Source organism: Pristiophorus japonicus, chromosome 9, assembly GCF_044704955.1.
Source record: "Pristiophorus japonicus isolate sPriJap1 chromosome 9, sPriJap1.hap1, whole genome shotgun sequence".
Classification (NCBI taxonomy): domain Eukaryota; kingdom Metazoa; phylum Chordata; class Chondrichthyes; family Pristiophoridae; genus Pristiophorus; species Pristiophorus japonicus.
This window is the reverse complement of record NC_091985.1, coordinates 123,759,513-123,771,898: the sequence shown is the minus strand read 5'-3', so window position 1 is coordinate 123,771,898 and position 12,386 is coordinate 123,759,513. Positions and strand designations below refer to the sequence as shown.

The following is a 12,386-nucleotide window of genomic DNA, read 5'->3' as shown; positions in this document are numbered from 1 at the left end:
TATATGTATCTGACAAAGTACTTGTAACAAGTGATGTGTGATCACACGGGGTCGGGTGTGTTGTACAGCAAGCCAAAGTAGCAGGCAAACCCCAACCAGTTGTATATGTATCTAACAAAGTATTCGTAGCAAGTGAGATGTTACCGCACGGGGTCGGGAGTGTTGTGCAACAAGCAAAAGTAGCGGGCGAGCCCCAAACGATTGAACATGTATCAAATAAGTTAAACAAAGCAGCAGCCTGTGTTCACGGGACTAAAGAGACATACAAAAGAGTGTCCCAATGTGTGCTCGAGTCAGACAAGCTGCTCATCTCACAAGCTTGGGAGAGCAGAGGCACCATTATCGATGCATTTTTTCGAGAATGTCCAACACTGTCTGTGCACTGTAACATGATCCGCCATGGGCCAGGCACAAAGAGCAGCACCTATGCTCTCAGTTGGCCTCCGTTGCCCACCCCTGGGGTGGAAACGGCGCAGCCTGCAGACCCACTCGCGGTCGTGGAAGTGCTAGAAAGCGAGGGGTCAATCGTAACGGCCCCCCAGCTTAGGACCTGGACCAGCCAGGATCCCATGTTACTGCCTGCCAAAGGTGAACTGCTAGACAGGATGTGGCAACCTATCCGTCGCAGAGACAATAGACCCATTCCAACATTGCAAAGCAAGGCAGGGCGCCTACACACAGTTGGTGGTCCAGGGCTCCCATACTACGGCCCAAGGTCCACGGGGACCACGAGGCCTCCCGCCACTACCGAAAGTCTCAAGGCTATTGCGGCCATCCTGGGCTTGCCAGACCTCAGGGTCATCACCCAAATCACTAAACCTAGCACCACGCGTGTCACAGTAGACTCCCTACAGACCCGGCTATCCTGGGTGCTACGCAATCAGCAGACGGAATTACTCAGAACCGAACTTTCCGTATGCCATCAGCAAAGAATGCCATAATTGCACGGCCCCTCCACACGACATCAGAATAAGTGATGTAGACCATGTTCAGGGCCCCAGTTGGGCCGCTAACACCGCATTAGTCAAGGGGGGGAATGGAGTGTATGTGATGAAAACGGAGTGTTTGATTGTGAAACCATGTACCGGGCTAACGAGTAAAGCAGTTGGACAAGACCAAATTGTGAACGACAGATAACCAGGAACCACTGTGAAAGGACCTAGCCCCCAGCGACACACTAACACGATCAACTTCGCAGTCAACCACGAGGATGAACCCACCGTATCAGCATTTCAACTCAGGCGATCGATCCCGGGGCACGGGGCGCCAGATCGCCTCAGCCTGCAAATAACTTGCACAATAAGACTTTGGGGGGGAGTGATGTTATGTATGTATGTAGATCTTACCCAAATGTAAGACTTGCCACTAGAGGGCACATCTCTGGGAGACCTAAGGGTCACCTGTGCACTCTGGCGCAAGCAGGTATAAAAGGTGATTCACCATGCTGCTTCCTCACTCTGGAGTCTGAATAAAAAGACCAAGGTCACAACAGTTTGAGCTTGCGATATAGTCCTGTGAATTTATTCTGGACATAACAAAAATAACCACTAAACAATGCAGTTAGAAATAGCTAAAACACAGCAGGTTGCTGGTGGGATTCCAGAGGAAGGGTCCATTGCCATTGTAACTCACTGCCTTTATTAGACATGTATAGCTGTGCTTTACCTTTCAAAAAGATCACTAGTCAATAAGGTATGCAAAGTCATAGAAATATCTGGTACAGGAAGAAGCCAATTGACTCTTTGTGCCTTTGTTGGTGCTATCTTCCCCACTAGATTACAACACTACAACTCTTACATTAGAACAGTGACTACACTTCAAAAGTACTTCATTGGCTGTAAAGTGCTTTGGGATGTCCTTAGGTTGTGAAAGGCGCTATGTAAATGCAAGTGTTTCTTTTTAGAGCTATCCACTTTTTCCAATCGTCCTCCTTTCCCTCTACCCTTTAATATTTTTCTTCCTCAGGCATTTACCTAATTCCCTCTTAAATGTTGTGATTAATTTGATTCAATACAAAGGAAGGATTCCATATCCTAAGAACCCTTTGTGGAAAATAATCCCTTAACAATTTCCTTATAATACCTATCCTGAGTTTAATGTCATTCACCAACCAATGGAAATAATTATCCATTATTTACACTTTCAACCCTTTCATAATTTGGAAAATGTCTATTAGGTCCTCCTTACCCTCTTCTTGTAACAGTAGCTTCTCAGTTTTATTTTACTTAAAAAAGACCAGAGGTTACGTTGTTAGTTTTAAATTTTAGTGAAGGCCAAATAGAACATTCAGAGTGTTTGGAAACTCAACATATTCCACATGTAACATCTCATTCTGAAATATACATTGAGACTGGAAAATGTTTACCAAACAACAAGAGAAGGCACATCTGTCTTATCTAAAAAGTAAAAGACTGGATTTTCGGCTTTTCTCATTTCGGGGCGGTATTGACGGCGGAGCGGTAAAGTTTGTGCCTGGGAATAGTTTGTACCTCAGTCAGCAAAATTTGGCAGTTGGGCCCAGAGTGTCGGGTGGAGCGCTAAGGGAAGCACTGCACACCTTTCTTTGGGCGCTAGGCCGGCTGAGCATACGAAAAACCCGAGCTAAACAGCCGGCCTTGGAGCGCTCTAAGAGAGGTCTGAGGAGAAAATAGCAAAGAAATCTTCAAAAACATTCTGAAATAACTCAAATACTAAATACATATGTCAAGCCACCACAACAAAAAAAAAAACAATCACACTTACCTGAGGTTGACATTACTTATCTCACAGCAGCTGCTGCACAGCTTGGACTGCTAGCTTTCACAGACGGTCCCAGCATGGCACTCTATGGAGCGCAACAGATCAGGCAGGAGCCAAAAATTGAGCCTTGTCACAACCAGGGGTGTTGCACACTAACTCACCTCTTCCGCACCCCACCGAAACCGGCTCCAAAAACCCTGGAAGGGTGCTGGACCCTGGCCACCTGCTCGGAAGAGCTTACCGCTGCCATTGCTGCCCTTCTGGGGCAAAAACAGGCGTCAACGAGCCGATAATCCAGCCCAAAGCGGTGTATTCTAAAAACTGTTAGAAAAGCTGAAAGCATCATTCTGAAAAGGGTAGATTTGCCTCTTGTGGACTATCTCTAGTTCTTGTAAACAAGCATTGTGCTGTTATTTTGCTGTTTTTTTTTTACTTCCGTAAATCATTTTTAAGTGTAAATACATTTGACTAGGAGCTTAACCTGTACAAAATGTTCAAGTATTCCAAATTGACAGAAGACATAGGAGGCATCGTACATGCTATCCAGAAAGCAATTTACTGTGATTGTAATTTGTCGTTAGACCTGGTTGTACTAATTCAATGCAGCAAAGAATTAAAAATACTGGCTTCAGTTTGTAGGAAATTGTCACCAAGTTGTTTACCCCACAAGAAAGCCAAAATAGTCAATTCGACCAAAATAAAATACTTTAAAAAAAATGTATTTTGCTAAAATTATTGAAAATAGGTATGACTGGCTCCAAGCAAATTAATGGTGGCCATTCTGCCCTTCCTTAATGTAGAACAGGGGACCTAAAAGGGGAAGAGAAAAGGTTAATCAGTAAATTTAAGTCAATAAGTTCTAGAAAACTTTCTTACCTTCCTTTGATAGAGACAGGCTTGTAGAAAGCCTTAAGAGTTACTGGGCACTCGTAGTCTAAGATATCTTTGGGATTTGTGAAATTTATATACCATGGAAACTGCACCCGGACGACAATGATCCGATATATCTATTCAGAAAAGTTTTAAAATGATTATTTTAACAGGCCTCTTTCTTGGGCTGGTTTGACTTGAGCGCAAAAATCTAGGCTGACACTCCAGTGCTATACTGAGGGAGTGTTGCACTATCAGAGGTGCTGTCCTTTGGATGGATGTAAAAGATCCCATCACACCATTCGAAGAAGAGCAAACTAATTATTGCCAATGTCCTGGTCAATATTTATCCCTCAATCAACTTCACTAAAAAACAAAAAACAGATTAACTAGTCATTATCACATTGCTGTTTGTGGGAGCTTGCTGTGCGCAAATTGGCTACTGCACTTTTACATTACAACAGTGACTACACTACAAAAGTACTTAATTGGCTGTAAAGCTTTTTGGGATGTCCTAGGGTCGTGAAAAGCGCTATATAAATGCAAGTCTTCCTTTCATTTTTTTTTTAAGAGCTGACTCTATAAGCAGTATAATGACCTTTGCCAGACTGATCTCAGACTTTTGCTGATTGTTGGAGGAGGTGACTATAGGCCAGCAGTGCCAAAATCCATACTGGTGGCCTGTACAGCGGGCTGTTGGCCAGTCCCCCAAAATGACAGACTTGACATAACACCAGACCAAACTGTTTATACTTGCCACCATTAGCACTTTTCAAATTCCATTCAGGAGGCTGTCACTGCTTTCAATGGCAAACACTTTGAGTCATTTCAACTGCACTGGTGCTCTTACCATTATAGGAAACATTGTACAACATCAACTTGCATTTATATAATGCCTATTGCATAGAAAATATTCGCAAATTGCTTCATAGAGGCATAATCAAAAAAAGGATGCCAAGCCCAAAGAACGATATATTGAGAATGGTGATCAAATACTTGCTCAAAGGGGTGGGCTCTATGGAGGATTTTAAAGGCGGAGAGGGAAATGGAGACACGGAGGGGTTTAGGAAGGGAATTCCAGAGCGTGGGGCTAGACAGGTGTGGGTGGGCTGGTAAGGTTGTCTAAAGGGGACATCAATTACTGATAAAAAGCAAAAAGAGAATTCACATTTATAAAGCACTTTTTACACCCTCACGATGTCACAAAGTTCTTTACAGCCAATGAAATACTTTTGAAGTGCAGTCACTGTTGTAATGTAGGAAACACAAGAGCCAATTTGTGCTCTGGAATGTTTCACAAACCGCATAACATAATTAATCTGTTTTAATGATGTTGATTGAGTACATTTGGAGAACTCTGCTGCTTTTCTTTGAATAGTGCCATGGGATCTTTTACAGCCACCTGAGTCGAGCCTCGGTTTAATGTCTCATCAAAAAGTCAGTACATCCTACAGAATAGCACTCCCTCAGTACTGTTCTGAAGTGTCAGCTTAAATTATGTGCTTAAGTATCTGGAGTGGTACTTGAACCCATGACCTTCTGGCTCAAAACTAGGAGTGCTCCTACTGAGCCAAGTCTGGTACAGCCAGGAGAACTATTGAGTACTTTCTGACTGAATTGAAGAACAATGAAAATAATAAAACAAAAACAGACTTATCATTATGTGTCAGTTTGACTCAGTTTGCAATGCAAAGATATATCTTTCCTTACTCCATCCTTCCTTCTTTCTTTCTAAGATCTGTATCCTAACTCCATCCACCCATCTTGGCTCCATATCCCTTAATACCCTTGGCTAGCAAAAATTTAGCGATCTCGGATTCAAAATTATTAATTGAGCTGGCATCTACTGCTTTTTGTGGGAGAGAGCGTTCCACACTTCCATCACTCTTTGCATGAAGAAATGTTTCTTAACTCTCTCCTGAATGGCCTAGCTCTGATTTTAAGGTTATGTCCTCTTGTCCTAGACTCCCCCACCAGCTGAAAAAAATTCTCGCCAACTTATCAATTCCTTTCAAAATCCTAAAAACTTCAATGAAATCACCCCTTAACCGTTGATATTTCAGGAAATACAAGCCTCCTCATCCTTCTCGACCTGTCTGCAGCCTTTGACATGGTTGACCATACCACCTCCTCCAACACCTCTCTTCTGTGGTCCAGCTGGATGGCATTGCACTCACCTGGTTCCATTCTTATCTATCCTTTCGTGGCCAGAGAATCACCTGCAAAGGCTTCTCTTCCAAGTCGTGCACCATTACCTCTGGTGTCTCCCAAGGATCTATCCTTGGCCCCTTCTTATTTCTCATCTACATGCTGCTCCTTGGTGACATCATCCAAAAACACAGCATCAGTTTCCCCATGAACGCTGACGACACCCGGCTCTATCCCACCACCACCTCTTAAGCCTCCCTTGACCCATCCCACTGTCTCTAAATTGTCAGACGTCTTGTCCGACATCCAATACTGGATGAGAAGAAATTCCCTCCAACTAAATATTGGGAAAACCAAAGCCATTATCTTTGTTCCCCGCCATAAACTTTGTTCCATAGCCACTGACTCCATCCCTCTCCCTAGCATCTGTCTGATGCTGAACTAGACTGTTCGCAACCTTGATGTCATATTTGACCCCGAGATGAGCTTCCAACCACATATCCGCACCATCACTAAGACCGCCTATTTTCACATCCGTAACATCGCCCGACTCTGCCCCTGCCTCAGCTCATCTGCTGTTGAACCCCTCATCCGTGCTTTTGTTATCTCTAGACTTGACTATTCCATCACACTCCTGGCCAGCCTCCCATCTTCCACCCTCCATAAATTTTAGCTCATTCAAAACTCTGCTGCCCATATCCTAACTCACACCAAGTCCCGTTCACCCATCATCCCTGTGTTCGCTGACCTACATTGGCTCCCGGTTAATCAATGCCTAAATTTTAAAATTCTCATCCTTGTCTTCAAATCCCTCCATGGTCTCTCCCCTCCCCATCTCTGTAACCTCCTCCAGCCCTGCTGCCCTCCGAGACATCTGCACCCCTCCAATTTTGGCCTCTTGATCAGCTCTGATTTTAATCGCTCCATCATTGGCGATCGTGCCTTCAGCTGCAGAGCGCCTGAGCTCTGGAATTCCCTCCCTAATCCTCTCCATCTTTCTACCTCTCTTTCCTTCTTTAAGATGCTCATTAAAACCTACCTCTTTGACCAAGCTTTTGGTCACCTGCCCATATTTTTCCTTATGTGGCTCGGTGTCAAATTTTCTGTGAAGTGCCTTGGGATGTTTTACTACATTAAAGGTACTATATAAATGCAAATTGTTGTAATCTCCTCATAATTTAACCCTTCTTCTATGAGCGTTCACAGTCTGAAATCCATCATCCAGATTCTCCCACCCTGCCACCTGAAGGAGGATTCAGAATTTTTGTAAAATTGTTCTTGAAGGTATGGGCAACTCTGGGAACCTAGTATTTGCTACTCATCCCTAGTTGCTGTGAGGGCATTTAAGAGTTAACTCCATGGTAATGGGGCTGGAATCACATGTAAGCCAAATCACTTAGAGGTGGCACACTCCTCCTGAAGGGATTAGTGAACCAGTTGGGTTTCTACAACAATCTGGCAGCTTTCATGGTAATCTTATGCTATTAGTCCACAAATAACCTAAATTACTGAATTCAATTTCACAATTTGCCATGATGTCATTTGAACTCCTAACTTCTGGGTTGTTAGTCCAGTACCATAACCACAAGAATGAGCTTAAATGACCCAAGTAAAGAAAATAAAAAAGAAAATTTTGCTAAATCAGTTACACACAATACTTTTGAATATGAAGGACCTTTTAAAACAAACAAAAAATCTGTTACTCAGTCTGGCTAAAGGTGACAAGTGGTGTTCCACAGGGATCGGTGCTGGGACCACTGCTGTCATCGACCTGAAACAGTAACTCTGTTTCTCTTTCCACAGATGCTGTCTGACCTGCTGAGTATTTACAGCATTTTCTGTTTTTATGTAATAGAATTATACCAGAACTGAGAGGTTATATCTATCAGGAAATATTGAACAGGCTGGGGATCTTTTCTCCAGAAAAGAGAAGGCTGAGGGGTGACCTAATAAAGGTTTTTAAGATTATGAAAGGGTTCGATAGGGAAGATATAGAAAAGATGTTTCCACTTGTGGGGGAGACCAGAACTAGGGGCCATAAATATAAAATAGTCACGAATAAATCCAGTAGGGAATTCAGGAGAAACTTCTTTAACCAGTGAGTGATTAGAATGTGGAACTCACTACCACAAAGAGTAGTTGAGGTGATTAGCATTGATAAAGGCATCAAGGGGAAGCTAGATAAACATGAGGGAGAAAGAAATAGAAGGATATGTTGATGGGGTTAGATGAAGAAGCATGGGAGGAGGCTCATGTGGAGCATAAATACTGGCATGTAACTGTTGGGCCGAATGATCTGTTTCTGTGCTGTAAATACTATGGGGCTGATTTTCATCAAGGCCTCCGCCCACCTAAGTGTCACCGATGGCTTCCGAGGTACCGGACGGTACTTTGGGCGGGATATTCATGGCCGAGGTCCCTCGAAGGTCGGCGGGTGGCAAATGGACGACGTACGCTGTCAATCTGGGTGGTAGCGGGCAGGAAGTCACATTCTCGGCGGCAGAGGCGCTTGATGCCCATGTGCCACTGAGAATGGAGTCGAGCCCATGGAGGGTTGAAGACCTGGAAAAAAAAATCACCAATAAAAAATAAAAAAACTATCTGAAGACCTTCAGGGGACCCCATGCAGGTAAGTTGCTGTTGAATTTTGTTTTTTAAATGTTCACTTACCTTTTTTTCAGGTTCTTCATACTTACCCTCAGGGACAGACCAGCCTCCAACCTGTGGTCCACCCTCATTCTGCCACCGACTCCCACCCGCAGGAATTTGGGAGCTCAGCTGATGTCAGCGGGTGGTTCCCGGCGGCTCTCCCCTCCCGCCCGCTTCAGATCACCTTGAAAGTGGCACTGGCCGGATCTTGACGAGGAATGTCGGTGGGAATGGGTGGCAGTGGGCAGTGAGGTAATGAATTTCAGCCCCTATGTAATACTATGTAAAATTATTGCATCAGGTTTATTTTGTAAAATGATGCCAAATGCCTTCACATTGCTAGAAAATAACAAATTATAGGAAACTTTAGACGAGTAAATTGATTGCATTGTACCTGTGATTTAGCGCCATCTGCTGATGTAACATGCACTTCCACTTTGGTATTTCCTACAGATAGGTATACTGGTTTAGCAATATTCGACCCATTAACAGTAATTTTCATTTGAACGTCTGGGACGATTGGTTGAACATTTACAGTAATCATATCGAGTGGTGCTGTACCTAATATGTTAAGAGAATAAATTTTAATATGTGAAATTAGAATTCCACTGCATTGAATAATAGTTTCATAACTCCAAACTGCTTTAACTCTAGTGTACACACATATTGTAGTATTATACACATGCATGCATATATATATATAATTAGAATACAACTAGATGGATTGCAACACCTCTCCGATCCAACAACCTACATATATTCCTGAGGCTAATTGAGACTCCCTACCTGCCCGCACACACATACACAGTTCTTAGCGACAGTCTAACAGGGAACAACTTCATATTTCAGCATTCCATGCAAATTCATAAACTGTAAAGTAAAATGTCATTTATTATAAAATATTGGATAAAGATCCTAAAGTTTTTGTTCTCAATGCACTTCTTTAAAAGAATATATATATTATATATATATATCTTTTGCATAGGAGACACGTTTAAAAAAGGGTTGCATCTGCAAATGCACTTGGTCCATGAATGAGCCCGCCAGAGAACTTTTTGCTGAGTTATTTTGACTATTCAAAGCTCTTGGTTACAAATGATCACCAAAACTTTATATCAAGTAGAATGAAGCAAACATGGTATTTCAATGCCTTTGCATATTTGCATTACTTGTAGTTTTAACAAGTTTCTAATGGCATTTTCACATATCTATAAGATATATTGCATGTCATAGAAACATAGAAAATAGGTGCAGGAGTAGGCCATTCGGCCCTTTGAGCCTGCACCGCCATTCAATGAGTTCATGGCTGAACATGCAACTTCAGTACTCCATTCCTGCTTTCTTGCCATACCCCTTGATCCCCCTAGTAGTAAGGACTACATCTAACTCCTTGAATATATTTAGTGAATTGGCCTCAACAACTTTCTGTGGTAGAGAATTCCACAGGTTCACCACTCTCTGGGTGAAGAAGTTTCTCTTCATCTCAGTTCGAAATGGCTTACCCCTTATCCTTAGACTGTGACCCCTGGTTCTGGACTTCCCCAACATTGGGAACATTCTTCCTGCATCTAACCTGTCTAAACCCGTCAGAATTTTAAACGTTTTTATGAGATTCCCTTTCATTCTTCTGAACTCCAGTGAATACAAGCCCAGTTGATCCAGTCTTTCTTGATATGTCAGTCCCGCCATCCCGGGAATCAGTCTGGTGAACCTTCGCTGCACTCCCTCAATAGCAAGAATGTCCTTCCTCAAGTTAGGAGACCAAAACTGTACACAATACTCCAGGTGTGGCCTCACCAAGGCCCTGTACAATCGTAGTAACACCTCCCTGCCCCTGTACTCAAATCCCCTCGCTATGAAGGCCAACATGCCATTTGCTTTCTTAACCGCCTGCTGTACCTGCATGCCAACCTTCAATGACCGATGTACCATGACACCCAGGTCTCGTTGCACCTCCCCTTTTCCTAATCTGTCACCATTCAGATAATAGTCTGTCTCTCTGTTTTTAGCACCTAAGTGGATAACCTCACATTTATCCACATTATACTTCATCTGCCATGCATTTTCCCACTCACCTAACCTATCCAAGTCACTCTGCAGCCTCATAGCATCCTCCTCGCAGCTCACACTGCCACCCAACTTAGTGTCATCCGCAAATTTGGAGATACTACATTTAATCCCCTCGTCTAAATCATTAATGTACAATGTAAACAGCTGGGACCCCAGCACAGACCCTTCCGGTACCCCACTAGTCACTGCCTGCCATTCTGAAAAGTACCCATTTACTCCTACTCTTTGCTTCCTGTCTGACAATCAGTTCTCAATCCACATCAGCACACTACCCCCAATCCCATGTGCTTTAACTTTGCACATTAATCTCTTGTGTGGGACCTTGTCGAAAGCCTTCCGAAAGTCCAAATACACCACATCAACTGGTTCTCCCTTGTCCACTTTACTGGAAACATCCTCAAAAAATTCCAGAAGATTTGTCAAGCATGATTTCCCTTTCACAAATCCATGCAGACTTGGACCTATCATGTCACCGCTTTCCAAATGCGCTGCTATGACATCCTTAATAATTGATTCCATCATTTTACCCACTACCGATGTCAGGCTGACCGGTCTATAATTGCCTGTTTTCTCTCTCCCTTCTTTTTTAAAAAGTGGGGTTACATTGGCTACCCTCCACTCCATAGGAACTGATCCAGAGTCTATGGAATGTTGGAAAATGACTGTCAATGCATCCGCTATTTCCAAGGCCATCTCCTTAAGTACTCTGGGATGCAGACCATCAGGCGCTGGGGATTTATTGGCCTTCAATCCTATCAATTTCCCCAACACAATTTCCCAACTAATAAGGATTTCCCTCAGTTCCTCCTTCTTACTAGACCCTCTGACCCCTTTTATATCTGGAAGGTTGTTTGTGTCCTCCTTCGTGAATACCGAACCAAAGTACTTGTTCAATTGGTCTGCCATTTCTTTGTTCCCAGTTATGACTTCCCCTGATTCTGACTGCAGGGGACCTACGTTTGTCTTTACTAACCTTTTTCTCTTTACATATCTATAGAAGCTTTTGCAGTCCATTTTAATATTCCCTGCAAGCTTCCTCTCGTACTCTATTTTCCCTGCCCTAATCAAACCCTTTGTCCTCCTCTGCTGAGTTCTAAATTTCTCCCAGTCCCCGGGTTCGCTGCTATTTCTCGCCAATTTGTATGCTACTTCCTTGGCTTTAATACTATCACTGATTTCCCTTGATAGCCACGGTTAAGCCACCTTCCCTTTTTTATTTTTTCGTCAGACAGGGATGTACAATTGTTGTAGTTCATCCATGCGGTCTCTAAATGTTCTGTCATTGCCCATCCACTGTCAACCCCTTAAGTATCATTCGCCAATCTATCCACAGCTATTTTTGTTTTTCTGTCCCAAATTGTTGCCCCCTCTCCCCTACAGCATTACTCAATGATTCACTCATCTGTTCTCAATTCATGTTTTAAAATCCCATAATTTACAGGTTGACAAGTTGTAATTTACATACTATATCAGCTGGTTGAAATCCTAACCTCTCACTGTGTGTATAAATTGGATATTGTACTATTGTGGAATTTACAGCAGCTTTGGAGATTGTAATTTCAGTGTAGAATCTATTAAATCGAATATAAAAATTAAGTTAGGTGTGGCCATATTTCTGCAACAGATCAGATGGCTGTTGGTACTACCATGTTTGCTTAACTTTCAAATTCTGCTTCACAAGTACATAAGAACATTAGAATTAGGAGCAGGAGTAGGCCATTCAGCCCTTTGAACCTGCTCTGCTTGTACCTCAACTCCACTTTCCTGCACTATCCCCATATCCCTTGGTTCCCTTAATATTCAAAAATCTATCAATCTCTGTCTTGTATATACTCAGTGACTGATCATCCACAGCCCTCTGGGGTAGAGAATTCCAAAGATTCACCACCCTCTGAGTGAAGAAATATCTC

The 12,386-nt window shown here is 43.0% G+C and overlaps 1 protein-coding gene across 4 annotated transcripts in view; it reads right to left on the bottom strand.

Annotated features, from left to right (window-relative positions):
* LOC139273207 (uncharacterized) overlaps window positions 1–12,386 on the bottom strand; it is a 234,970-nt gene that overhangs the window by 217,032 nt on the left and 5,552 nt on the right. For all 4 annotated transcript variants that reach the window (XM_070889796.1, XM_070889799.1, XM_070889798.1 and 1 more), the window contains exons 3-4: window positions 8,801–8,967; window positions 3,616–3,746 (exon numbers count right to left, since the gene is read on the bottom strand). In XM_070889796.1, coding sequence (XP_070745897.1) covers window positions 3,616–3,746; window positions 8,801–8,967 — 298 coding nt within the window. The remainder of the gene's footprint in view (window positions 1–3,615; window positions 3,747–8,800; window positions 8,968–12,386) is intronic.